The following is a 25315-nucleotide window of genomic DNA, read 5'->3' as shown; positions in this document are numbered from 1 at the left end:
CATCAACAAAAACTAGTAACTGATTTTCATTTAGATCGTCTAATTTTAGAAGCTATGGGTATGCAAAGCCAAAAAGCACAGCTTAAAAGAAAATCCATCAAAACCCCACAAGCTTCTGTACCTAAGAAACTGTTTTAACTGCCCAGAAACAGATACAGTCCCCCACCCTCATTGAAACAACTTCAATTCTACAATTTTTTCCAATTTTTAAATCTCAGGCTTTGGAATGCCTCTACTAAAATATGTGTCAATAAAAACAGGTAAAGGATGGGGGTGCCTGTTTAGCTCAGTCATTTAAGCTTCCAACTTTGGCTCAGGCCACGATCTCATGGTTCAGGAGTTTGAGCCCCAGGTCAGGTTCTGTGCCAACAGCTCAGAGCCTGCCTTGGATTCTGTGTCTCCCTCTCCCTCTCTCTCTCTCTCTGTCCCTCCCCTGCTCATGCTTTGTCTGTCAAAAATAAATAAACATTAAACAAACAAACAAACAGGTAAAGGATGGAGTGCCCAAGACAAGGGAGTATCTGTGAGAAACCACATGCTATGCTGTGGCTGCAGAATGTCTATTAAATCAATACAATATGTAGACTGATAGCACAACTGTATATACATACTCATTTAGCCAAATTAGACTAAGTGGGATCGGTTGCCTTCTGATTAAAACAAACAAATCTATTTCAGTATGTCCCATCTCTGATCCACTCAACAGCCCTGTGTGGGGACATTTTTATAAACAAAAGTAAAGCCTACACAAGTGTCAAGGTCAGTCCCACAGTGCACGTTCCTAAGGGCTCCTGTTCTTCACCCTCAAGTGGCTGGGAAGAACAGGATTCTCCAGAGGAATACATACCCTGATGTTTTGAAATGAAGAAAAGCCACGTACTCTTTGAAAGGTCAGTAAGAAGTCCAAAGGCATTAAGATTGGTAGGTTCCTGCATTTCTGTAAGGACTATTCATTCGGGGCAATCTCTTGTAGTATAGCTAGTTCGAACTGTTGAAATCCTACTTAATAACTAGCCACCAAAAGTTACAAAACAGATTATCTTATTACAACACCTTAGTTTTCAGAAAGTGTAGTAGAGCAAAAGCATTTTCCCCTTTGAACAAGTTAGCAGTCAGCTTTCCAGGTGCTTCTGGGACTTACTAAACTATTCAGGAAACTGTCAAAGCAGGCCGTGGCAGACACAGTGATCTAGAACTGACCACGTGGTCGTCACCGTCCTGATAAAAGTTCTAAGACAGTGGTTGACCTGGCGCATGTCCCAGAGAGGGAGAAGGGCATTCAGCTGGGCACCTATTCAGAATCTGCTATCTTGCCAGACTCCCAGCTAGGTACTGGGTCCAAAAGAAAAATGTAGGGTATTTTGCCCATGCCTTTAAGGAGCTTAGAGCCTGACTGTGGAGACAGGCAAAGCATGGGAAAGTCCAAGGATGTACACAGCACTCGTGCGAATACAAAGCAAGGGCACCAGAAGGCTTGGAAGGATCTCAGGAAGACTTTTTATGGGAAACAGTGCTTCAGGTGAGTCTTGGAAAAGATGGTAAATTAGAGCCAGGAAAACGGAAGGTCATTCCAGGCTGAGGACAAAAACATGTAAATGTATAAGAGCATAAACAAACAGCAAGGCATGGGTGTGGCTGGCTCGAGCACAGCTGGTGCACTCAGCCACAGCAGCCTTTAACACAGGAGAGGACGTCTGGCTGGCTCAGTTGGTTAAGCGTCCGACTTCGGCTCAGGTCATGTTCTCACAGTTCATGAGTTTCAGTACCACATCAGGCTCTGTGCTGACAGTTCGGAGCCTGGAGCCTGCTTCGGATTCTTTCTTTCTCTCTTTGTCTCTCTCTCTGTCTGCCCCTCCCCTGCTCATGCTCCCTCCCTCCCTCCCTCCCTCTCTCAAAAATAAACATTTTTTTTAATATATGAAATTTATTGTCAAATTGGTTTCCATACAACACCCAGTGCTCATCCCAAAAGATGCCCTCTTCAATGCCCATCACCTACCCTACCCTCCCTCCCACCCCCCATCAATCCTCAGTTTGTTCTCAGTTTCAAAAATAAACATCTAAAAAAATAAAATAAAATGGGAGATGAAAGGTCAGCATTCTAGAAGCTTTGTCCTCTGAACCCTCAAGAAAAGTTGGAGTCAGCCTTAGGACAACTGTGGGAATCCAAACCACAGCATGGTAAGGGTCTCTGGTAGTCATTCCTATTTTATCTGCTTGCTGCCTGCAATCTGTTTAGGGACCCTGTCCCCAGTTTGAAACCCCAGGGTGACCTGCATGATCCAGTCACATCCAATCAAGATGTCACTGAGCACTGTGACTAGGTCATGGATAGGCAAGATGATCAGAATCTTCCCCGAGAATGTTGCCAGAAACCTAGAGGCTTCTGTGACCCTTTCTGCCACCACCCTGGGAAGATGGACTTAGAATGAAGCCAACTCAGAAGGTGGTACAGCTGAGTTTCTTAAAGATGGTCCCCACGTCTGTAGCCAGCAGTGCTGAGCTCGGCACCATCTCTGGAACTAGCTAATTGCATGGGCCCTGAACTACCTTTCTGCTTACGGTTTTTTGCTTCTTGCAAAGAAATTATTGATAAACAGGTGGGTTTCCTACTAAGCCTTTCATAAAGGTCAGGAAGGATTGACAAAAAAAGGTCTATTTGGAAACTGAAAGTTTAAAGCACTCAAATGAAGAAACATGTATGAAAATATTTTCTAATCTATACAGCACTACACAAATATTAGTCATTTCATTCACTATCAGTGGTGATATTCTAATAAACAACAAACACTCATTTAGTGCTGACTTTGTATGAGGCATGGTCTAAGTAGTTTATTTATCTCACTTAATCCTCACAAATAATCCCCATGAAATGGGTAACTACTATTTTTTCCCCCAATTGTACAGCCATAGAAAGGTTAAGAAAGATGCCTAAAGTCACAAAGGAATGAACTGACGGAGCCGAGAGCTGAACCAGGGCAGCCTGGCTGCAAAACATTGCCCCTCCGCGAAGTCTTTCATGTCCTGAGCACTGAAACCAATGTCCCAACTTCCTTTACACTGATATTCCTAAACAAGTGGCTCGCAACAAAGCAATCCACATTGACATATGGGTACTGTCTACACAAGATCCCGCCTTTGCTGGCTTGTTTCATCAATAAAGGCATCACCCAGTCATGACACCAGCTCCTCCCTCACCCTTGCTCATGGTCCACCAGGTCCTGCTCACATCAGCTCCACCAGACATGGGTTTCCAACCCCCCCTTCCCCTGGGCATCACGCACATGCCTCGTTTTAGGCCTTCCCCTGCCCAGTGCACTAAACTCTCTCACCTGGCTTCCCAGAGGACCCCCTTTAAAGCACCCCACTTCCACATGGCCACCAATTCTTCTCTGAAAATACAGGTCTCATCTTATTATCCTCCTGCTTTATTTAAACCCTCCTTAGCTGTCACTGCCTAAAGAACAAATACAAACTCCTGAGTTTTACAAGGAAAACTCTTCATATATTCCCTCAACCTACCTTTTCAGAATGGTCTCCTTTTCTACTGCTCCAAACACGCTGTGTAGGGTGTTCCGTGCTGTAAAGTAGATATTGGGGGACCTGTCTTATTTTCCTTAACTAATTTAATTTACTCTCTCATGTCTTGATAATTATATACTCTGCTTAAAATTAATAAAATAGAATTTCCTCTAAAACATTTTTGTAATTTAAATCCACTCTCTCAGACTACTTTGCCATCATTATTCTGAATTAGCAGCTCTTTCATGAAAAGAAATAATTACCTTCTATATAAGCAGGAGTAAAATGTGTGTTGCCAAAAATTTACTGGTTTGGGTCCAGGAAAGGAGTTTCTTAAGGTCAGGAGCCCAAAAGTGCCTTCTGGGAATTTATGAAAATCTCTTTCTTGGAGGTCTCAAAGATTGGTTGCAAAGCTAACAGTTGTTGGGGCTGAGGACTTGCAACAACAACAACAACAACAACAACAACAACAACAACAACAACAAACCTTGCTAGGAAGAGAGGAGGAGACTTTAGGTCTCAGCTGGCTCATCAGGAAAGTGCAACATCTCCAGCATGTTTCTGCAATGGTAATAAGTGGAACACCTCCAACAATATCCTGTAGATAGGAGTTTCTCAACCACAGTACAAGTGATATTTTGGGCTAGATAATTCTCTGTAGTGGCAGCTAGCCTGTGCACTGTAGAATGTTCAGCAGCATCCCTGGCCTCTATCTACTGGACGTCAATAACACTTCCTCAGTTTGACAACTGAAATGTCTGCAGACACTGCCAAGTATGGCCAGGGGGGCAAAATCGCCTGCAGCTGAGAATGAGAGCTATAAATACCATGCTCAAAGGTCAGCATCACTTCTTCTGAACTATAGTTTTCTTTGTCTTCCTCTTCCTGCCCTCCTTCTCCTTCTTCATGATAAAAACCAAAACACCATGACCACACACAATGTGAAAACCACACCAACAATGACAGATTTTTCTAGGAAGATACCATAAGAATTGTTCCTGACAGGTAGCCACATATTTATTCCTGCCCCTACCAAGAATGAAACAGAAAGAGACATGCAGGAGAAAGACACAGTTGTCTCTTGCTCTCTGCCCCGTTTCTTGGCAGCATTTGGGGGGGTGCCACTGCCTGGCTGTTACCTGATCCTGAGAAAGCCACCTGTTAAGCTGAGCACAGGGTTGGGGCACTTCAGGTGCTACCCAACCCACAAATGACAGTGTGGGTAACCCAAACAAGGAAACAACACAGGTGCAACTTAATTTCAAGGTCCATTAGCAGCACAAAAGGGGGAAAATTGCACTTCCAAATGCAAGTCCTGAAACTCAGCAGGGACATTTTTCATTTTCAACTTTTAAGTGGTAGAATAATAATTATGGTTCTATTATTATTATTATTATTATTATTATTATTATTATTGAGAACAGCATCCAGGCTCAAATATGTTGCACTTCACCTGCAATACATTGCATGTGGCTACTGATGTTTGGAAAATGCTGGGCTAGCTAACATTCAGTTTAGACTAAATATTAGAAAACAGCCACTGGAGTTGTGCCTGCAACTTCAATTTTGTGGCTGTGTTTCCCAAATGACCTTGTAATTGTAAGTGATCGTAACAGGAAAGAAATGTTACCATTAAGTTGTGCCTTCTAGCTAACCCTGAATGCTGGCCAGTTATTCAGCTTATGTTGAATGACAACAACTAGCTCTTTAAAGTATAAATAAATAAATAAATAAATGCAGAGGGACACATGCATTTACTGCCTCAACTGATGGAGAGAGAGGCACAATGCACCCATTACCCAAAATATTATAATCTAGAGTTGTACCCATCACATTCTATAAAAGCTCCACAGCACAGAAGTATCTCTACAAAGCTCAGACATGACAGACCCCCCCCCAAAAAAAAAAAAATTCGATTTCATTGATGATGTCTTCTAAGGTCTGAGGAAGGGAAATAAGATATCAAGCACCACTTCCAAGCAATTCCCCACGAGCAGAAATGGAAAAGAGAAACCAGAAGGAGAAACTTCTTTTAGCAGTGAAACCAAATGCCATCCCCTCCAGCATAATCCAATCAATGTGGGCATTTACTGAGCACTCCCAACAGGGAGGCTTTGAATAAGACGTTAGGGACAAAACAGATTAAGTGGACACGGTCAGTCCCCAGAAGGCCAGCATTGTCATTGTCACATATTTTTTTACCTTCTCCCTATGTTAACACATGGCAAAGATGCTATTCCAGTTCCAATGCCATCCCCTCCACTTCATCATTTAAGATAATAAAAGTAGAGAAAAGAGGAATTGGTCTTTCCAAAAACAAAAATGTCATTCTGAAAGTGGATAATTTTGGCATAGAAACATTTAAGTTCTTTCAGGCAATATATCTAGAGAAACTGATTTACTATGCAATTGGTTGAAGGGTGTGAATTTTTCTTAAATCTGGGTTTTCATTTCTTCAATTCACCTTCATCTTCAACAAGATAAACCAAGCTCGAAAATGCAGTTCAAATCTAATTCTTGATTTCAATCAAGTTCATTTCCAGCTAAACTTCTCTAGGGGAACATCACTTGAACATAATAAAAAAGCCCAGGAGTGATAAATTTGGAAAGAAAAGCCATTTTGGATAAAAGGTACAGAGAACACAGCTAAACAGAGAAAGGGAGCACTCACGCATGCGTGCACACACGCACGCGCACACATGCATACGTGTACGCGCGCACACACACAGAGCTATCCCTAAAAAGAAAATAAATTTAAGGAACCCTTCTTCAACTGCTATGGTACCCAATTTAGAAGCAGTTTATAGCCAACCAGAAGATATATCAGCAAGCAATAAGACACAACAGTAAGCAATCAGAAACATCAGCAAGCAATAAGACACCAGAGTAAGCAGTAAAGACACACCAGGGAGAACATTTCTGAGCAATTACCACATGTCTTAATGCAAAAAGAGAAAAAGAAAAACTTCACTCAATCAGCATTGGAACCCTATAAAAATGAACCCTCTCACAGCTCAAGTGCCATTTCTGCTACGACAAGAGAGGTAATGAGGACCGTATGGCCACAGATCAGAGAGAGGGCAAAAGCAGCAATAAATGTTTTTTTTTTTTCCCTGAACAAGGGTTATAAATTTAAGTTTTTGTCCTTCTTTTTGGCACCACAATCTACAGGTATGGCAAATAGTTTAGAAATATGTTGTTTGACTGACAAAATATAAAGTCCCCACCACCCTCTGGGAGAAATAAAGTAGGATGCCTCCATTCTTTCTTTCACTTCTATATCCATTGTGGCCATCACAGTGGCTAAGGGAGGAAAGCACATGCACACATAGGGACAAGCTTGCTTTTGCAAAGGTTGGTCAAAGAAACAGACAATTAGACACAGAGAACTTTTTTTTTTTTTATCAGACAGGTTATTAAATATCCCAGAAAACTGTCAGCTCTCCAGGAACCTCTAAGAAAATAGTAACCTATTTTTCTAAACTCACCCGTTTGTGATGATTTACAAGATGATTTATAAAAAAGATGGACCACACACTCTATATGGTGCTTGGTCTTAAGCTGAGCTCAGGGGGTTCCAGGTCCCTATCAAAGGTCCCCCCCTGCCCAAACACTTAAACTCCATGAAACCAGTGAAACCACTAGCTTCTTGTAGATGTTGAGAAGACAGAGTACAATCTTGTGCCTCCAAGAGTTCCAAACAGTAACTGGTTATTAACTGGGAGGTTGCTAGATGTTAGTTTCCTCCCCTTCCTTTCAATTATTTTCTGGGTCACGATGCATTTCTAGTCTGTAACTCTTCCATGAGGCCCCTATGCCTCAATCCTACCCACCTTCAAAATTTACCTTCCTGTGTGAGAAGCCTTCACAACTACCTCCAGTTACAGGATCACCATTTGTGTGATTTTATGCATATATATTATTTTCCTAAGTGTCCATTAAAAATCTCAAAGTGTATTACACACAAAATATACCAAGGAGTGACAATGAGGTTAATTAATTATTAGACACAGCTCTAAATTTTCTCCCTCCTCCCCCCCTAAAAGAACACATGAAATACTTTGGTTCTTTAATTATTCGTAAACACAGAACCAGTGGCACATCAAAAGGAGACCCACTCAGAGCCAACAACTTAGAGAATGTGTTCAAGAGGTTTGTGTTACCTGAGTAAGCTAGCTCCATACGTGGGGCTGGAACCCCATGTGAAAGAAGGAGCCACCAACTCCCTCCCTCCCCTATTTCATTCCTGGACGTCTACCCACAATTCTGTACCCTGGGGCTTGGAGCCCAGGCAGCGAAGTCTCCCTGTAAGCCTGGCACACAAACAGGTCAGTCAGCGGCAGCAAGATCCCTTCCCAGGGCCGAGAATGACAACAGGTATGTTTACGTGGGCCTCATAGAACAGAGGCAGTGGGAGGCAGCAAAGCTAAAGGCAGAACACCCCACTCCACGTCTGGAAACAGGATAATGCAGAATGCCATGAACTCAGAAAGGACCTCTTCAATAGCATTTCCTACTGGGGACAGGAATGGGGGAGTAGAGACCGGAGAGGCATGGCTTCCATTTATTAATAAGCAGCTCAACACAGTGGGAGGTTTTCTTGTCTAATTACAGAAGCTGTTGGAAACTGCAGGGAAGATAGGATTTATGGCCCAGATGACACTGTCTCTGTGTTGTAATTAAAAGTTATTTTTAATACCTTTGTTTGGTTGGATACTTTGGATTATTAGAAATATATTTTGTAATTTAACAATTGCTAAAGGGCAGAACAGAACCAAAAGGTAATACAACAAGCTTGTATAATGTGAAACAATTAAATGTTTTGACACTGGGAGGTAGGAAAGGAAAAGAATTGCTCCCACTTAAGTCCATGCACTTCTACAAGTCAGGGGTAGAGGTAAACCAGAAAGTACTAAGTTAGATTTTCGAAGTACCAAAAAATAACCCAGCTACTTATTTTATTCACTAACTAGAATTTGGATACCACCACCACGAGTGTAGACAACTCACAACTGTTCACCCAAAGCACCTCATCCTAACCTTGAACTCTTCGCTCTGTCCTGGGTTTCTAAGAAATGACAGTGGTCACCCTAAGAAGACCAAGTCCTGGCTCAACCACAAAGACCCAGAGGCCAACCCCAGGCAGTGCAATGGGGAATCTGATGTAAGCGATGGACAATACGTGCTGTATGTGGCTTGGGCATTGTTTTTAATCCATTTTTCTTCTCTCATCCAATTTTAAGAAGGGACTAGACAAAATGCATCCAGTGAAAACTGCAGGGTTTTGTCCATGAGCGGCTACAGAATCAGGCCAAGATCAGGCAGGGGCCATTTATTTCCTAACTGCCATTTCTAGAATTTACATTTCCCCATATACACATAGGAGGCATTTTCTACAACGGTGGCTCTTCTTGAACAACAGGAAGGAGACAGTCTATTATATGGAACAGACTTTTGAGACTGCTAAAAATGGGAAGGAGAAAGAACCTCTAACCGGCATGAGCTTCCCAGATAACCTGTTTCATTTCATCTGTATCCATGCTACAAATCTCCTCATTAAATGTGAATTCCAGGGGCTCATTTCATGAAAGGTGTCACAGAAACCACCAGATATCACACATCATGATGAGACTTAAAACGTGTTTTAACATGTTCATCAAAAATAAATTTAAAATGAGCTTTTCCAGGGCCATACCACGTTTATGGGATTTATACCAGTAAGAACCACTGCACTGCTTTACTCTTTTCCCAGTTGTAAGCGGGGTCTGACTCCATGTCAGGGACAATTGCTCTTACCTGCCACATTAATTTTCTCAAGTGCTACCAAGCTGGGAACAGCCGTGGTGGAGTTGGTCGAGTTTGTTCCCGTGCCATTGATTACGAGATTGTCCACCTTTGACTCTAACTTGCCAATGCGCTGCAAGATATTATCCAAAAGCACAGCAAGTGTTTTCTTCAGATCTGTGAAAGAAAATGCAAAGAGTTGAAAAATTCTTTGGCCCTTGTATGTTTGTCTGGCTCATGCGCTCGCTCGCTCTTTCTCTTCTCCCCCCCACCACCTCTCTGTCTCTGACATGAAGAACAAAGGGTGGCACAATCAAAAAGTACTGCTTAAACATCTGCCCTAACAAACCATATCTGTTTTTTTTGTGTTTTTTTTTTTTGTAATGTTTATTTTACTTTTGAGAGAGTCACAGCACAAGCAGGGGAGAGGGACAGAGAGAGAGAGGGAGACACAGAATCCAAAGCAGGCTCCAGGCTCCGAGCTGTCAGCACAGAGCCCAACACAGAGCTGGAACTCACGAACTGTGAGACCATGACTTGAGCTGAAGTCAAATGCTTAAGTCAAATGCTTATCTGACTGAGCCATCCAGATGCCCCTTTAACAAACCATACCTTAAAGATGACAGTGGCCCAGAGAGCACAAATCAGTCTGTTCTGCAGTCCATGTAAGGCAGTAAGTGACATAAAATTAATTCCAGCTACTAAGTTGATAGAGAAAACTCTGGGTTACTTAGCATCCTATCAAAGCACTCTATTAAATTCCTCCTTATAGCATGAAGGTCTGACCCACAGAATCCCAACTCCAAAGTGTAGATAGCATCTTGAAGTAACTTCTGGATCAATTTCATTGTTATTTTTAGTGCTATATACTCTAGTATGTCCTATTTTTTTTTTTTTTTTTTTTTTTTTTGCGAAGTCTTTATTTCGGTTGGTTACTTACAGCAATAATAGAAACTACAGTTCTAGATTCTAGGCATGCTGGGCAACTCAAAGGTATCTGTAGTGAAATTTAGAAAGATACTTAAATTAAGACCAGATTCATTCATGCAAGAAATTTTTACGAAACAAGTGCTATGTGCCAGGCACTGTTCCAGATGCTGGGGCTATTTTCTCGTGATGCTTACATTTAAGAGCTGATTCCCTTTTGGGGAGTCTGGATGGCTTTGTTGGTTAAGTGTCTAATGCTGGATTTCAACTCAGGTCATTCATTCACTACCTCATGGTTTATGAGTTCGAGACCCACATCAGGCTCTGTGCTGACAGCACGGAGACTGCTTGGGATTCTCTCTTTCCCTCTCTCTGCGCCTCCCCTGCTCATGCTCTCACTCTCTCAAAATAAACATAAGTAAAAAATAGAGTTGGATTCCTTTCCTACACATCTGACTGGGTTAAACGCTGCACTTCTCTCTGGACAAACTACAGACACTTTATCCTCATGTATACGTAAATGTTTACTAAGTTTGTACACAAGGTATTCCACATGTACAAGATTAATTTAGCTTCTCTTCTCTGGAAACTCATAATTAAAGAAAGATATTGACTTGTACATGTGAGGAAGTCAGGACAACAGGCCAGCCACCCATGTGAATAGAATCGAGCCTCATTAATGAATTGGGAGCCGTCCAGGGGAGAAGTGCATGATGTGGGTAGTAGGATGTGCAAAGTCCTAAACAGGGACAAACGCAAGGTTGCCACTTCCCCTCCTAATAGGAACAGGGTGAACTTGAGCCGAGCAGGTGATCTCACCCGGCCAGGAAAGAAGTATACACCAGATCAATTCACCAACCCCAGAACACAGCCAACTGACGTTGAACCCCGGCCGCGAGATACTCGGGCAGTCCCATTTTGCCAAGCGGACAGGAAAGTCATCAGAATGGAAGCAAAGGTATGTCATTAGCATGGAAGTTTGTGTTTCTTAGTGGTTTACAGATGGGAGGCATGGCTGGAGCGGATTAAAAATTACCAGCAGAAACCAAGCCTACACCTTCATCCTGGAAGCCAGGTGTTCTGTGCTGGGCAGAAGCATGGTCTCCCCACCACCCTCCCCAAACTGAACATTAGACTGTTCACCCTGTTAACTTCTGGAGTGACTCGTCAGTTCATTCTAACAAACACCAGAGCGGGCCTATTTTTGCTCTTCAGCATGTATACTTCCTACAGGTAAGAAGAAGCTGGCCACAACATTAGAGCAACAGAGCTAAAAATATCATTATAACCGAGAAGGGCAGAAGGGAACTAATGTTTCCCCAATGCCCATTGCAAGCCACACGCAAATCTAAGAAACCCCCTTCTCCGTGAGGTAGGTGAGGTAAAATGACTTCATTTTACAGATAAGAACATGAAATAACATGCTCACAGCTATAGAAATAATAAACCGGAATGGGGACTTGAGTCAGGCTGGCCTAATTCCCGGCTGCCTCACTGGCCCAGCCAAAAGTCAAGCGCAAGAGCAGAAGAAACCAAGTGTGAAATTCAGTGTCTTTCACCCATACCATTGTGATTAAGGGCCCAGACTCTGGAGCCAAGGTTTCTGAGTTTACGTCCTCATTCTCCACTCCTATTTCCTTACCTGTAAAAGAGTGGTAAGCACCCTTGCCTCTTTGGGGTTGTTACATGGGCATAACGAGTTACTATGTATAAAATGTCCTTAATAATCACTACGTAACAGCCTGCGATACACAGACAAAAAAATGAAACCTTCCTCTGGGAAATGCTCTCATCTTTCCTCAAGAAATCTCTTCCTGAGTGATGCAGAGAGCTTTGCCACTTTATCCAAAGGGTCATGAGCTCGTCTCCTCCAAGAGCTGCAGTCCCACGGTCTGCATGACTCACAGTCTGCCCCTGGCACATCCTTAGCTGGCAGAAACAGCAGGGGTCAGCCACCAGCTCTGCTCTTACAGTGAACCTAAAGCATCAACTGCTTTTCCAGAATTCTTAAGATTGCCAGGGGCCAGCCAGGCAGATGGGGGCAATGGTACCACGAGGAAGCAGCCACAGTGTTAAGAAACCACCCCTCAGATAAAGGACAGCAACGTCCTCCACCTCCAGCCTCTTTGCCTGCAGGCTCTCGCACCAGCCAGAGTCCACACAGGTAAAAATGGTATTTAACTACTACCAGCAATTGAGATTAGCTAGACACAGAAGCCCTGAACCTCTAGAACAGGTTAAATCAGGGTTTCTCAGCTTTCACACTATTGACACTTTGGGCTGGGTAATTATTTGTTGTGGAGGGCTGGCCAGTGCACCGAAGGGTGTTTGGCTTCTAACCAGTGAATAACAGTAGCAATCATTTCATGTGACAACAGAAAATGTCTCTGGACATTGCCAATGTCCCGGGGGGGGGGGGGGGGGACAAAAGCGCCCATTTGAGAACCACAGAATTAAGCATATTCTCCCAACCCTCATCTTCCTCACTGCCCCTTTGTAGAGAGGAAATGGAAGTATGAGAAACAGTCACTGAACTTGCATTATGTGTGACTTCAATTCACTGATGCCCCTGAGGCATTGCAGGCATTGCTACAAATACAATGGGAAAAACAATCAAAGAATCGGCCCTCCTCCCTACAGGGGCTTCCTGAAGCCTAGCCCAGGGTGATGGTCTCTCAAGGGCTGGTAATCTTTTGCAACTTTTTGCCTTTTTGTTAAAAGGCAACAAGGACTACTGGACAGAGCCCCCTAACCCAAACTTACTGGTGACAGTCACCGGTGGAGCACCCTCTTAGGTAGATTACACAACTGTCACGTCAACATTAAGATTATACAAACAAATGGAAAGACAGATTCCATGCTCATGGATTGGAAGAATATTGTTAAAAGGTCTAGACTACCCAAAGCAATGTACAGATTTAATGCAATCACTATCAAAACAGACAATATTTTCCACAGAACTAGAACAAATAATCCTAATATTTGTACAGAGCTGCAAAAGACCCTGAATAGCCAAAGCAATCTTGAAAAAGGAGAGCAAAACTGGAGGTATCACAATTTCAGATTTCAGGATATACTACAAAGCTGTAGTACTAAAAACAGTATGGTACTGGCCCAGAAATAGGCACACATATCGATGGAACAGAATGCAGAGCCCAGAAATCAACCCATGACCGTATGGTCAATTAATCTATGACAAAGGAGGCAAGAATATTCAATGGGAAAAAGACAGGCTCTTCAACAAATTGTGTTGGGAAAACTGGACACATAAAAGGATGAAAGTGGATGCCCTTCTAACACCGTGCACAAAAATAAACTCAAAACGGATTAAAGACCTAAATGTGAGACCTGAAATCATAAAAATCCTGGAAGAGAAAGAGAGCACAGATATTAATTTCTCTGACATTGGCCATAGTATTATTTTTCTAGATATGTTTCCTGAGGCAAGGCAAAGAAAAGCAAAAATGAATTACTGGGACTACATCAAAATAAAATGCTTTCACACAGTAAAGGAAACAAACCATCCACAAAACAAAAAGACAACCTACTGAATGGGAGAAGATATTTGCAAATGATATATCCAATAAGAGGTTAATCTCCAAAACATATAAAGAACTTACACAACTCAACACAAAAAAGTAAATAAGCCAATTAAAAAATGGGCAGAAGACACGAATGGACATTTCTCTGAAGAAGACATGCATATGGCCAACAAACACATGAGAAGATGCTCAACATAGCTCATCATCAGGGAAATGTACATCAAAACCACAATGAGGTATCATCACCTCACACCTGTCAAAATGGCTAAAATGAAAAACACAACAAACAGTAAGTGTCAGCAAGGATGTGGAGAAAAAGTAATATTCGTGCACTACTGCTAAGAATGCAAACTGCTTCACCCCTCTAGAAAACAGTATGGAGGTTCCTCAAAAAATTAAAAATAGAACTACCCTATGATCCAGTAATCACACTACTAGTTTTTACCCAAAGAATATGAAAACACTAATTCAAAAAATATATGCACCCCTATGTTTATTGCAGCATTATTTACAGTAACCAAATTATGAAGCAATCTAAGTGCCCATCAATAGACAAATGGGTAAGGATGTGGTACACACATACACACAAACACACACATACAGGAATATTACACAGCCATAACAAAGGATGAGGTCATGCCATATGAGACAGCATGGATGGACCTAGAGGGCATTATGCTAAATGAAATAAGTTAGACTAAGAAAGACAAATACCATATAGTTCCACTCATAAGTGGAATCTGAAAAAAGAAAAACAAAATGGCAGAATCAGACCTATAAATACAAAGAACAGATACCTGCCACAGAGGAGAGGGTGAGGTATGGGCAAAATGGGTGAAGGGAAGTGGGAGGCACAGGCTTCCACATATGGAACGTGTAAGTCACAGGAATAAGAGGCACAACATAAGGAATAGAGTCAATGATATTGTAACAGCAACGTGATTGGACAGATGGTTAGGTACACTAGTGGTGCACATAGCATAATGAATAAGCTCATTAAATCACTATGTCATAGACCTGAAACTAACGTAACATCATGCATCAACTATACTTAAGAAAAAAAAAAAGTCAAAATAAATAGAAGATAGTCTTTCTTGATTCCTAAAATACAGTCCCCAATAAGGGTGACCCACCACTCTTGTTGACGCCACGTACCAGAGAGTGACCATTTTGACTGTGTGACATGGTACAACTAAAGGAAGTCACGATGATGAGAAGGATGCCGATGGTCACTATCACAACTATGACCCTGTACCACCACCACCACTGCCGCCACTGCCCTGCCACCGCTGCTGCAATCGATTGAGCTCTTTCTGTGTGTCAGCTACTGTCCTCAGCACTTCTCACGGATTAACACATGCAGTCCTGCCATGAGAGTATGAGGAATGTATCACTGTTACCATCTCCACTTCATAAATGATAAAACATAGCAGAGAAGTTAAGTAATTTGTTCCAGGTGACTGCAGCTTGAGGGTTCAATCTCAAACAGTCTGGTTCCAGACCCAACAGCTCTTCCCTACCATGCCACACTGCCTCTTAAGAACCACTATGGACCTGCCAGCCAGCAAGCATCTCTGACCTGCTGCTTCTGAACACACTTCTCGGGACTAACCTCTGGGCTTCTGCCATGTGTTTTTGTTAAATCATATGCCTACCATCCTCAAGATTCACTAATGCCACTCTTCCGTGACCAACTCCCCAACACCAAAAATAATCAAGAGTCTCCATTTCCAAACCTGCAGCCTTGAAATGAAAATGGAATATAAAGCAATCAGAAAAGTTGGACTGTCTAGGCACTTTACCTGGACAGGGATGTTTTCTTTCTCAATATGAAAGAAGGTCATTTTCAACAAGCAGCTATTTGAGTTACTATTTTAAGATAGCTGGACACAAGATAAAAAATAGTGTCAATAAAACACACAGGGCTTCAAGCCCATCTTTGTATCCTTACCAACTGGCACATGATAGCCCTCAGTTATGTGTGTGTTACATAAGCAAATGAACAAATGAATGAATGAACCAACAAGTAAGTGTACTATGGTCTTCCCACCAATAAACTTAAGAAATTATACCTCCGTAGGTGATGAAATTATTTCTCACCTTTGCATTTTACAGTTAAACCTGCAAAAAATACAAGTCTTATTGCAATTTTAAATTAATACTAGAACATTTTGTGTTTTAGTCTTAATGATAATCCATTTATCCAATAAGACTGTTCACCCAAGAATAATTTCTACAGAGCTTAGCAAAGAAATTAGGGCAAATATATTCCTCCAAATTCTAGTGTAACATTTTTATATTTATCATTGTGTTTTACAGTTATTATAGCAGTAAAATGTGTCCTCAGCAGGATTACAATTTTCAATTACTAAAAGGCTTTTAAAATTTTGTTTGTGCTTCAAAGCCTTAGCCATAAAAATTTAATCCCAACATCACTACCGCAATTCTGTATTCCTAAAACTTACTGTACATGATAAAGATGAGATCAAAGCAATTGAAAACATATAAAATGTCCTTCTGGGGAAAGTAAGCTTTGCTTTCTATCATGCCAGAAGTGCTTTGATCAAGGGCAAGATCGACAAAAATCTCAGAACAGGTGCCCTGACAGCTTCTTTAAGTTTTCACATTCAGAAAGCCATGACTTTAGGGGGTGAGTAGGAACTGGAAGATGCTACCACATTCCTGAACAGGACAGCCAAGGAGATTGCACTGTCAGCTAGACTTGCTGCCTGAGCTGGAGCCCAAGGAGATGAGATTTCAGTAGAAAGGGAGTCCTACTGGTAGGAAGAAGGTCTATCAGTATATAGGTCTATTGGCTAAAGCTGTTGAGACAGGACAGCAAACCCCGACTGCCCAGATCACCCAGGCAATCAGTAATTGGGGAATGATCAAGAAAGGCAGCACTTGGGGCCGATGCTATCCTACTCCGTTCCCTTGGCTCATGCTTCCAACGCAGTGGTTCTCCAGCCTACTGTCCTCCAGGCCAACCTTTACCAGGCTCTGTCCTCAAGGCACTCCACCAGAATCTATAGAACCCCACGAATCAAGGACTCTGGGCACAGCCACGATTGGCTATGTTTAAGGTGTGGCCACCATGATTCGCTGACACAGAACCAACTGTGCAATGAACAAGGATTTACATATGAACTTCAAAAAATAATTTGCATCTGTGCTTGCTCCTCATCCAAGTCCCTCTTCACCAAGGCTGCCCTGAGAGGCAGAGTGCCAACAAGAAACGGCTTCACTTGCTGCTTGGGAGAAACTAGCAAAGACAGGGTGCTAATGAGAAAGGAAGGTGCTAATGAAAAAAGAATTAGCCCCAACCTCTCATTTCCACTCACTGCCAGGAATGTCAACTTTCATCAGTTATGTAGTTTTAATTTTAAAATGACCTTTCCACAGAAAGATAATACAGTTTTAGTAATACGCAAAATACAGTCCATTCATCGCATACAAGGACACTGTAGTGTTGTTTACTATAGACACATCGGGACACTACCCAAATGCCCAAGAAAAAAATTAAGTTATCTATGTCCATCCATTCATAAGAGAATAAATCACTGGATTGGAACTCAGGGAGGGCAGAGCAGGTGTCTTGTCATCTCTGTTTATCACCACTGGCTATTAACATCAGGAGCTCACTGATTATTTTTTGAATGGATGGATGAAAAACACATGTATGGCCATTAAAAATACCTGATGGCATAAGGAAATACAACAAAGAAGAGTTTTTAAAGCTGCACATAAAGTATTCCAATTTTTTTTTAGAAATGAGCAGATGTGCATGTATCTCTCCACATTTTAAAAAAGGACAGGAGGGAAATCAAAATTTATCTGGATTTGGAGGTGAGAAGTATTTTACATTATATTCTTCTTTATTTCTAAGAATGGTAAGGGCACCTGGATGGCTCAGTCAGCTGAGTGTCTGACTTTGGCTCAGGTGACGATCTCTCGGTTAGCGGTTGGCAAGTTTCAGACCCGCGTTGGGGCTCGTTGCTGTCGATGAAGAGCCTGCTTCAGATCCTCTGTCCCTCTTTCTCTGCCCCTCCCCTGCTCACATTCTCTCGGTTTCAAAAATAAACAAACATTTAAAAAAATGGGCTTGGATCATCCTTGCCCTTGTGTGTTTTATTGACAGCATCTTCTATCTTGTGCTGAATCGTTTGGAAATGGTGACTCAAACAGCTGCATAAGCTGAAAATGAACTTTTCTTCTTTCATGTTAGGAGAGAAAACAAGCCTACCCAGGTTAAGTGCCGAAAAGAGTCCAAGGTTTTTCATTACCTCCAGTCTACGTGTCCTCTGTTTTATATGAATATTCACTGTACTCAAACAATCATGAAGGCATAAAAAACAAACAAACAAACAAAAAAACGCTATTTGAAAATACATATAGTGCAGTGAGTTCTACCCTTACAACTCAAAGATAGTGGCCCCAAGACCTGATGTCAGGTAAGAAGACACCTCCAGAAACATTTCAGTGACTGACCCTCACTGCCTTCTACTTGAATTCTTTTTTATTTTTATTTTTTAACATTTATTCATTTTTGAGAGGCAGAGAGAGACACAGAGTGTGAGTGGGGGAGGGGCAGAGACAGAGGGAGACAGAGAATCTGAAGCAGGCTCCAGGCTCAGAGCCTGACGCAGGGCTCAAACCCATGAAGGGAGAGATCATGACCTGAGCCAAAGTCCAAAGCTTAACCGACTGAGCCACCCAGGAGCCCCTCCCATTTGAATACTTAAAGCCACCTGGTGGGTAACCCACCTGTACTTAAAGTCACAAACATGCCCTCTTCCCGTAGCTGTCACAGGCACCCACACCATGTCTCAGATGCTCAGTATTGCTGACTACTGCTCTCTCCCGGGTTAGGCTGCAGGGACACACTTTAAGCTTTGAATCCAGTGCATACCAACGTTTATTTATTTTTGGGACAGAGAGAGACAGAGCATGAACGGGGGAGGGGCAGAGAGAGAGGGAGACACAGAATCGGAAACAGGCTCCAGGCTCTGAGCCATCAGCCCAGAGCCCGACGCGGGGCTCGAACTCACTGACTGCGAGATCGTGACCTGGCTGAAGTCGGACGCTTAACCGACTGCGCCACCCAGGCGCCCCGAATCCAGTGCATACCAGAAGCAAATGCTATTCCTGAGGTCCTACAGAGGGTGTCACTAGTATTTTAAGGAACTTTCTAGGCAGCGGAATCTGAGAAAAGATCTTATCTAAGCCTGTTGACGATATCAAGTGCTTTATGGAATCTACAGATATCCAGAATGTAACTCTTGGGCTGTTGTGTCAATTTTCCTACACCTAGCCAGCTGCACGTAATAGGAGTCAAGCATTTCAGCCCTTTCTACAGAAGAGAAATGAACTTGGGCTCTGGGAGGTCAAGCCCACTGCTATGGAGGGTCCCGATCTGACCTGTGGGCCCACACCTCCCTGTCAGGGAAGGGCAGCCACAGCCCACTACTCCCTCTCCCTCACCTCCTGTACCAGGAACAGGACCCATAGCAATGCCTTCTTCAGAGACAAAGTGAGCTCACCAAATCCAGCTCATCTCACAGCCCGCAAGGGAAAGCCTTCTCTTTTGAACAGGGTAACGACCATCACATCTCCCACTTCCAAAATGCTCAAGTCACTCTGTGGAGCGAACACGCTTTAAAAAGGGATCCAGGGAGGAGCCAAACAGCATGTGTCTGGAGACCAGGGCAGCTGTCCTCGAGCCTGGCCAGCATGGGACCCAGCAAGGGTGCTGCCAAGGCAGGCCTGCCTGGTTGATTCTGGCAGATAAGCCTCGCCCAGGCTTGTGAAGGAGGGTAGTGGCAAGCCTGCCTTCCTCCCTCCGGGGGAGAGCTTACTTCTGCTCAGGTCATCCCCTGTAAATGCCGAGGCCAGCTACAGGAACACGTTCCTGAAGCCCTGTGTTCAAATACAGAAACAGTGTCCGGTTCACATGAAGAATTTTGGTTGGGTGGTAACAGATGTAGGTACATGCAGGCCAAGGTTAGTGATAATTCACCATGCTGAATGCATTTCACTAATCTAAGGGTTTAAATAAGCTTTGTAACATGTAATCCTTACAACAAGCCTATGAAGCAAGTGATACGATTATATCTCTATTTTTAAAAAGAGGAAGCAGGCTTTTAAAACCTCATTTACCGGGGCGCCTGGGTGGCTCAGTCAGTTAAGCATCCGACTTCAGCTCAGGTCATGCATGATCTGGCAGTTTGTAGGCTGGAGCCCACATCAGGCTCTGTGCTGACAGCTCAGAGCCTGGAGCCTGCTTCAGATTCTATGTCTCCCTCTCTCTCTCTGCCCCACCCCTGCTCACACTCTGTCTCCTTCTCTCTCCCAAAAATAAACAAGCATTAAAAATTAAAAAACAAACAAACAAAACACTACATCAGTGTCCTGCCCAAGATCACACACCTGGTAAGGAATCCTTCTGTAGCCACCTATAAATGCTCTCTAACTACCTTCCAGAATAAATGCCCCCAGGTCAGAATCATGCATAACAGCTACTTGGAGCCACCTGGACAGACAGTCCACAGGCAATCTCTTTCTGTTTCCCAGTCTTACTAAAAACACTACTTTCAAATTAGCCCCAGCTGTAACTGTTCCACACAGGTAGAGTGAGGACAAGGGGGCTGCTGCTAATCACTTCTGGCTACTAGAAAGTGCCAGGTACGCACTAAGCCCTGGGCTACAGCGGGAAAAGAGAGGCAAAAACCCCTGCCCTCTGGGGGCTTGCATGCTACGTGGGGGAGAGAGACGATGAACAAATCCAATGAATATGTGCCGATAGGAGATTTAGGCGTTATGAAGACCGAGAATGAAAGAGAGAAAGAACAGAAGGAGAGGAGGAGCTACGGGGGGAGGGAAGGCACACACATGGAAGAGCAAAGGCAGATTCTCAGGGACCAGCATTGCTCAGTCACCACCACGCAGCCGGTCCCAGAAGACAGCTGTGGCTTCTAGGCAGATGGGGAAGGGTCAACAGGTCTTGAGGGTGGCCACACTGGCACGCCATTGTGACAGGCCGCCAGGCAAGGGGAGCAACCTCACTTCAAGGCCCAGGACACCCTGAGTCCAAGAGGCACACCCCACCACGCACATGCTCTCCTCAAGCTGGGACTTGAAGCAACAGTGAAGCAGGAAACAACAGGCCTCATCAACCAGGGGAGCAGAAGAGGCTCCAGTCCCTTCCGGAGACACACACTCTGACTGTCACCCTTGAGGCGCTCCTCAGACGTGGGGCCTCGCTGGGCGTGCTTGGGAACCGGGCCTGGCTCTGCAGAGGTGGGGAGCCTGGAGGGGAGAGCCACGTGGGGGGACAGCCACCACACACCCCTGGAGAAGCCCCAAGCCCAGAGAGCCCTGGTTTAGGTCCTAAGCTTTTTAAAGCAGAAAAGGCCTTTATTTAATCACACCAGCCACATCCCTGTAATCACGTCCTCCTCAGACACACCAAACAGCCCAGCTCTTTTTTTTTTTCTGCCTACCAGTGTCCCTCCAAATCAGTGTTTCCCTCAAGGGTGAGCATCGTTACTTCGACAGTGGTGGTGTTCCCCATCACCCCAGCCCTCCAACACAACAGGCCCTTGATCCTATTTGTAGGAACAGAGGCAAAAAGGAAAAAGCAAATAAGTAAAATTTTAAAACACCATTCACAGGCTTTTTAAAATTTTTCTTTTTAATGTTTATTTATATTTGACAGAGAGAGACCGTGCACGTCGGGGAGGGGCAGAGAGCGAGGGAGACACAGAATCTGAAGCAGGCCTCAGGCTCCGAGCTGTCAGCACAGAGCCCACGAACCGTGAGATCATGACCTGAGCCGAAGTCAGATGCTTAACTGACCGAGCCACCCAGGTGTCCCCACAGGCTTTTTTATCTCCAGTGAAATCCAACCTAAGTTTTCTTCATCTTCTTTTTCATAGCAGAGGTGGAATGAAACACATGTAAAGACTCTTCTGACTCTCCAAACGTTACCCCGGTCTGTAATACAGGGCAGGGGCTACCTTTTATGAGCTACTTCAGGCAGCCACACTGGCATCACCGTGGGGGTCTCCCGTTAGCCTATGAGCAGAACCCCAAGTGATGTTAACATCTCAGAAATGGGAATCCCCAGGTCAATGAGGGCCACCTAAAGCCCAAAGGAGTTACTGCTCCACTGCACCTTGATCTGCAACCAAAAACCCTACCATGATTCTCCAGGGCTTGCGGTATGCAGCCCCACCTCGTTAAGGTAACAGGAAGCACTTCCTTTCTACTTACCTCCCTTCCCATGGTGGAGGTAACAGTGGATAACAGTGCAGGGTCAAAGCCCCCAAGAAGGGGCAGGCCAGGCTCACTCACAAGAAACATCCATCCCCCTTCACCTTCCTCCCTCCCTCTCCCATCACACTGAGGTCCACAGCCCACAGGGCCCACCTTCCACATGGTCCCTGGCTTACTTCATTCAGCTACAGCAAGTCTGTTGGGTCCCTAGAGGGTGCATGCAGGCCTTAGGCACACACCCTGCCGTCTGCCTCAACTGAGCTCTGCCCCCACCTCTGCACCCTACCCGGCAACCTCTGGTGTCAGTAGGGCTAATAGACACTTCCCGAGAGAGGCCTTTTTTGACCTTCTCATTCCAAGTAGCTCCTCAAGTGCTTTTTTTTAAAAATCACATATCCCGGGGTGCCTGGGTGACTCAGTCGGTTAAGCATCCAACACTTGATTTCAGCTCAGGTCATGAGCTCACGGTTCCTGGGACTGAGCCCCACGCTGGGCTCTGTGCTGAAAGCTCAGAGCCTGCTTGGGATTCTCTCTCCCTCTCCCTCTCTGCCCCTCCCCTGCTCATTCTCTACCTCGCTCTCTCAAAAATAAACAAACGTTAAAAAAATAATAGAATCACATATCCCTGTGTCATTTTTCTTCCTGGAATTTATTACTATCTGATGGTTATGTCAGTTAGTGTTTCTCCCTTCCATAATGAGCACAGACTCCATGAGAGCAAGGACCTTGTTCATCTTTTCCTAGTTGTATGCACAAAGCTTACACAGCACTGCTATATATCTGTGAAGGGCACAGTCATTTCCCAAAGCGCTAGGCTTGAAGGCTAACAGCCAATCAAGGGGACAGCAGAGGCTCAAGAAGTCAGGGGGGACCAGGAGACAGGAGCTAAGGCAGAGCAGGAGATCAAGCAGGGAAGCCAGCAGCAGGGAAACAGAATACTGGGCATAGGGGAAGGGGGTGGCAGAAAAGCTGGTGACCACTGCAGAGCCATGTCCCGGCATCCAGAGCAGCAAACAGGCGAGAAAGGTCAGCGTGAATAAGATGTGGATGGGCCACAAAGGGAGGTAGTCTCTCACTGCCCCGGGTTCCATTCCTGTTAACTTAGAGAACACAGGTGGACCGGGCCTGTGTCATAGCTAAGAGGTGATCACTGAGCATCAGAATTTGGGTCAGGCCACCAGAGACAGAGATCAATTCACCTCAGAAATAAGAAGGGCATTGACTAGGGTGGGTTAACAGAATTCATGACACAATCCCCGCACAGGCATGGCCCTGCCACACGGGCCTGGGAGAGGCAGTTCAGGCTGCACAGAAGGCCCTGGCTGTGCACATTCCCCCAAGAATGGACTGACAGACGAGCACACGAGAAACGCCCTCCATCCCCCACGGACGAATGTTCCAACTGTTCTACACGGGCTACCCGGGACGTGTTCCAGGCACTACTTCTGAATTACCAAACCCCAAAAGAAGTTGAGAAGTCTCTTTTCAAGTCAGAACAAGGATGGGGGATGAGAAGTTTGAAAGTCCTGCTATCGTTTGAGGACTAATCAAACTAACACCCCCTGACATGCAGCACCTTGTTCACACGGTACAATCACACGGTAAGATAGGAACGGATACCCACTCTCAAAGTAGTATGGGTCCCTAGGGCCGTGGCCATGCAGCCAGGATGTGGCAAAGCCAAACTGGCTGGCTCCCCCTAACCACTAACCTCATACCTGCCACTCAGAGGCATTTTCAGAGGACAGAGAAATAAGACATGTTGACGTACATCTTATAAGGATGTCTTCAGTGAATTCAAACGCAGAGATGAGTCTTAGCATACCAAACAAAATCCCTTAGATAGACTCCCCTGGGGATAGATCAGGGCTTAACAAACATTTGGGAGGGGGGGCGCCTGGGTGGCTCAGTCAGGTTGGACTGACTCTTGGCTTTGGCTTGGGTTGTCGTCTCATGGTTCTTGGGTTTGAGCCTTGAGTTGGGCTCTGTGTTTGTGGTGAGGAGCTTGCTTGGGATTTTCCCACTCCTCTCTCTCTGCTCCTCCCCTACTCCCTCTCTCACAAAATAAATAAACTTTAAAAAAAAAAAAGAAAAAACATTTTTGGTAAAGGAGCAGACAGTAAACCTTTTAGGCTTTAGTCCCTGAGGCAACTACTCAACTCTGCCATTGTAATGCAAAAACCCCTAGAGGACAAACCGAGAGACAAGGAGGATTCCAAAGGCTTTACAAATAAGAACAGGATGCTATGACCCACAGTGAGCTTGCTGACCATAGCTCAGACCCTGGAAGTCCTGGGAAACTGTGGAGTCAAGGAGGGACACTCCAATGAGTGTTTCAGACTGAATCATGGGGACTACTGAAAGATGGAGTCAGCAGGTTTTAGGTGTCCCGCAAAATAAATCCTGTTTTACCATGTTTCTCTGTTACTACAGTTGTTATCAATAATTGGGAGTGGTTCTGTTTCAGTAAAAGTTGATTTACTCAAACTGACAGAAGTCCGAATTTGACCCACAGGGAATAGTTTGCTGAACTCTTCAGCTCTAGGACCTCAAGCCAGGGATTCTAAAAAAATCAGTAATAATCTAAAGTTAGCTATTACGATTCCTCAAATACCTTCCAGGGCTACTGAAGACACGTTTGTAGCATACTGAGAGCCTCTGATGATGCCAATATGGGGATGGGAGAAAGAGGGTGGTTTTCTTTTCTGGTCTATTAATGGGATTACTTCGTAGTGGGCACAGATCCCAGCCATAAAGGATCAGTTCTTCATTCTCTCAGAGCAGACGTCTAGCCAGCGCTCTGTACACGGGCTGCATCTGTGGCCGAAAAAGAGATTGCAAACCCATGTCTCATGCGTCTTCATCCCCACTCCACCAATCCAACTAAACCACTGAACATCCTACAGTCCCTGCATCTTTTTTCATGTGTTTTTTTTTTTTTAAGTTTATTTGTTTATTTTTAGAGAGAGAGAGAGAGGGAGACAGACAAACAAGGAGCGAGCAAGGGAAGGGCAGAGAGAGGAGAGAGAGAGAATACCAAACAGGCTCCACGCTGTCAGTGCAGAACCCTATGGGGGGCTCGAAGTCATGAACCGTGAGATCATGACCTGGGCCAAAATGAAGAGTCACACGCTTAACTGACTGAGCCACCCAGGCTCCCCGGCATCATCTTCTGACATCAACCACCAGAGCTGCCTGGCTGTTGATGTGCCCACAACTGGTACTGATGGATTTCCAGGGGAAGCACACATCAGCAGAATGGCTCT

At 44.3% G+C, this 25315-nt stretch overlaps 1 protein-coding gene across 4 annotated transcripts in view; it reads right to left on the bottom strand.

Moving 5' to 3' along the window:
* MGAT5 (alpha-1,6-mannosylglycoprotein 6-beta-N-acetylglucosaminyltransferase) overlaps positions 1 to 25315 on the bottom strand; it is a 338680-nt gene that overhangs the window by 183984 nt on the left and 129381 nt on the right. For all 4 annotated transcript variants that reach the window (XM_040474902.1, XM_040474901.1, XM_040474903.1 and 1 more), the window contains exon 4: positions 9319 to 9483. In XM_040474902.1, coding sequence (XP_040330836.1) covers positions 9319 to 9483 — 165 coding nt within the window. The remainder of the gene's footprint in view (positions 1 to 9318; positions 9484 to 25315) is intronic.

Source organism: Herpailurus yagouaroundi, unplaced genomic scaffold (assembly GCF_014898765.1).
Source record: "Herpailurus yagouaroundi ecotype Mexico unplaced genomic scaffold, PumYag 140, whole genome shotgun sequence".
Lineage (NCBI taxonomy): Eukaryota > Metazoa > Chordata > Mammalia > Carnivora > Felidae > Herpailurus > Herpailurus yagouaroundi.
The sequence above is the reverse complement of the archived record's forward strand: the minus strand, read 5'-3'. Positions and strand labels throughout refer to the sequence as shown.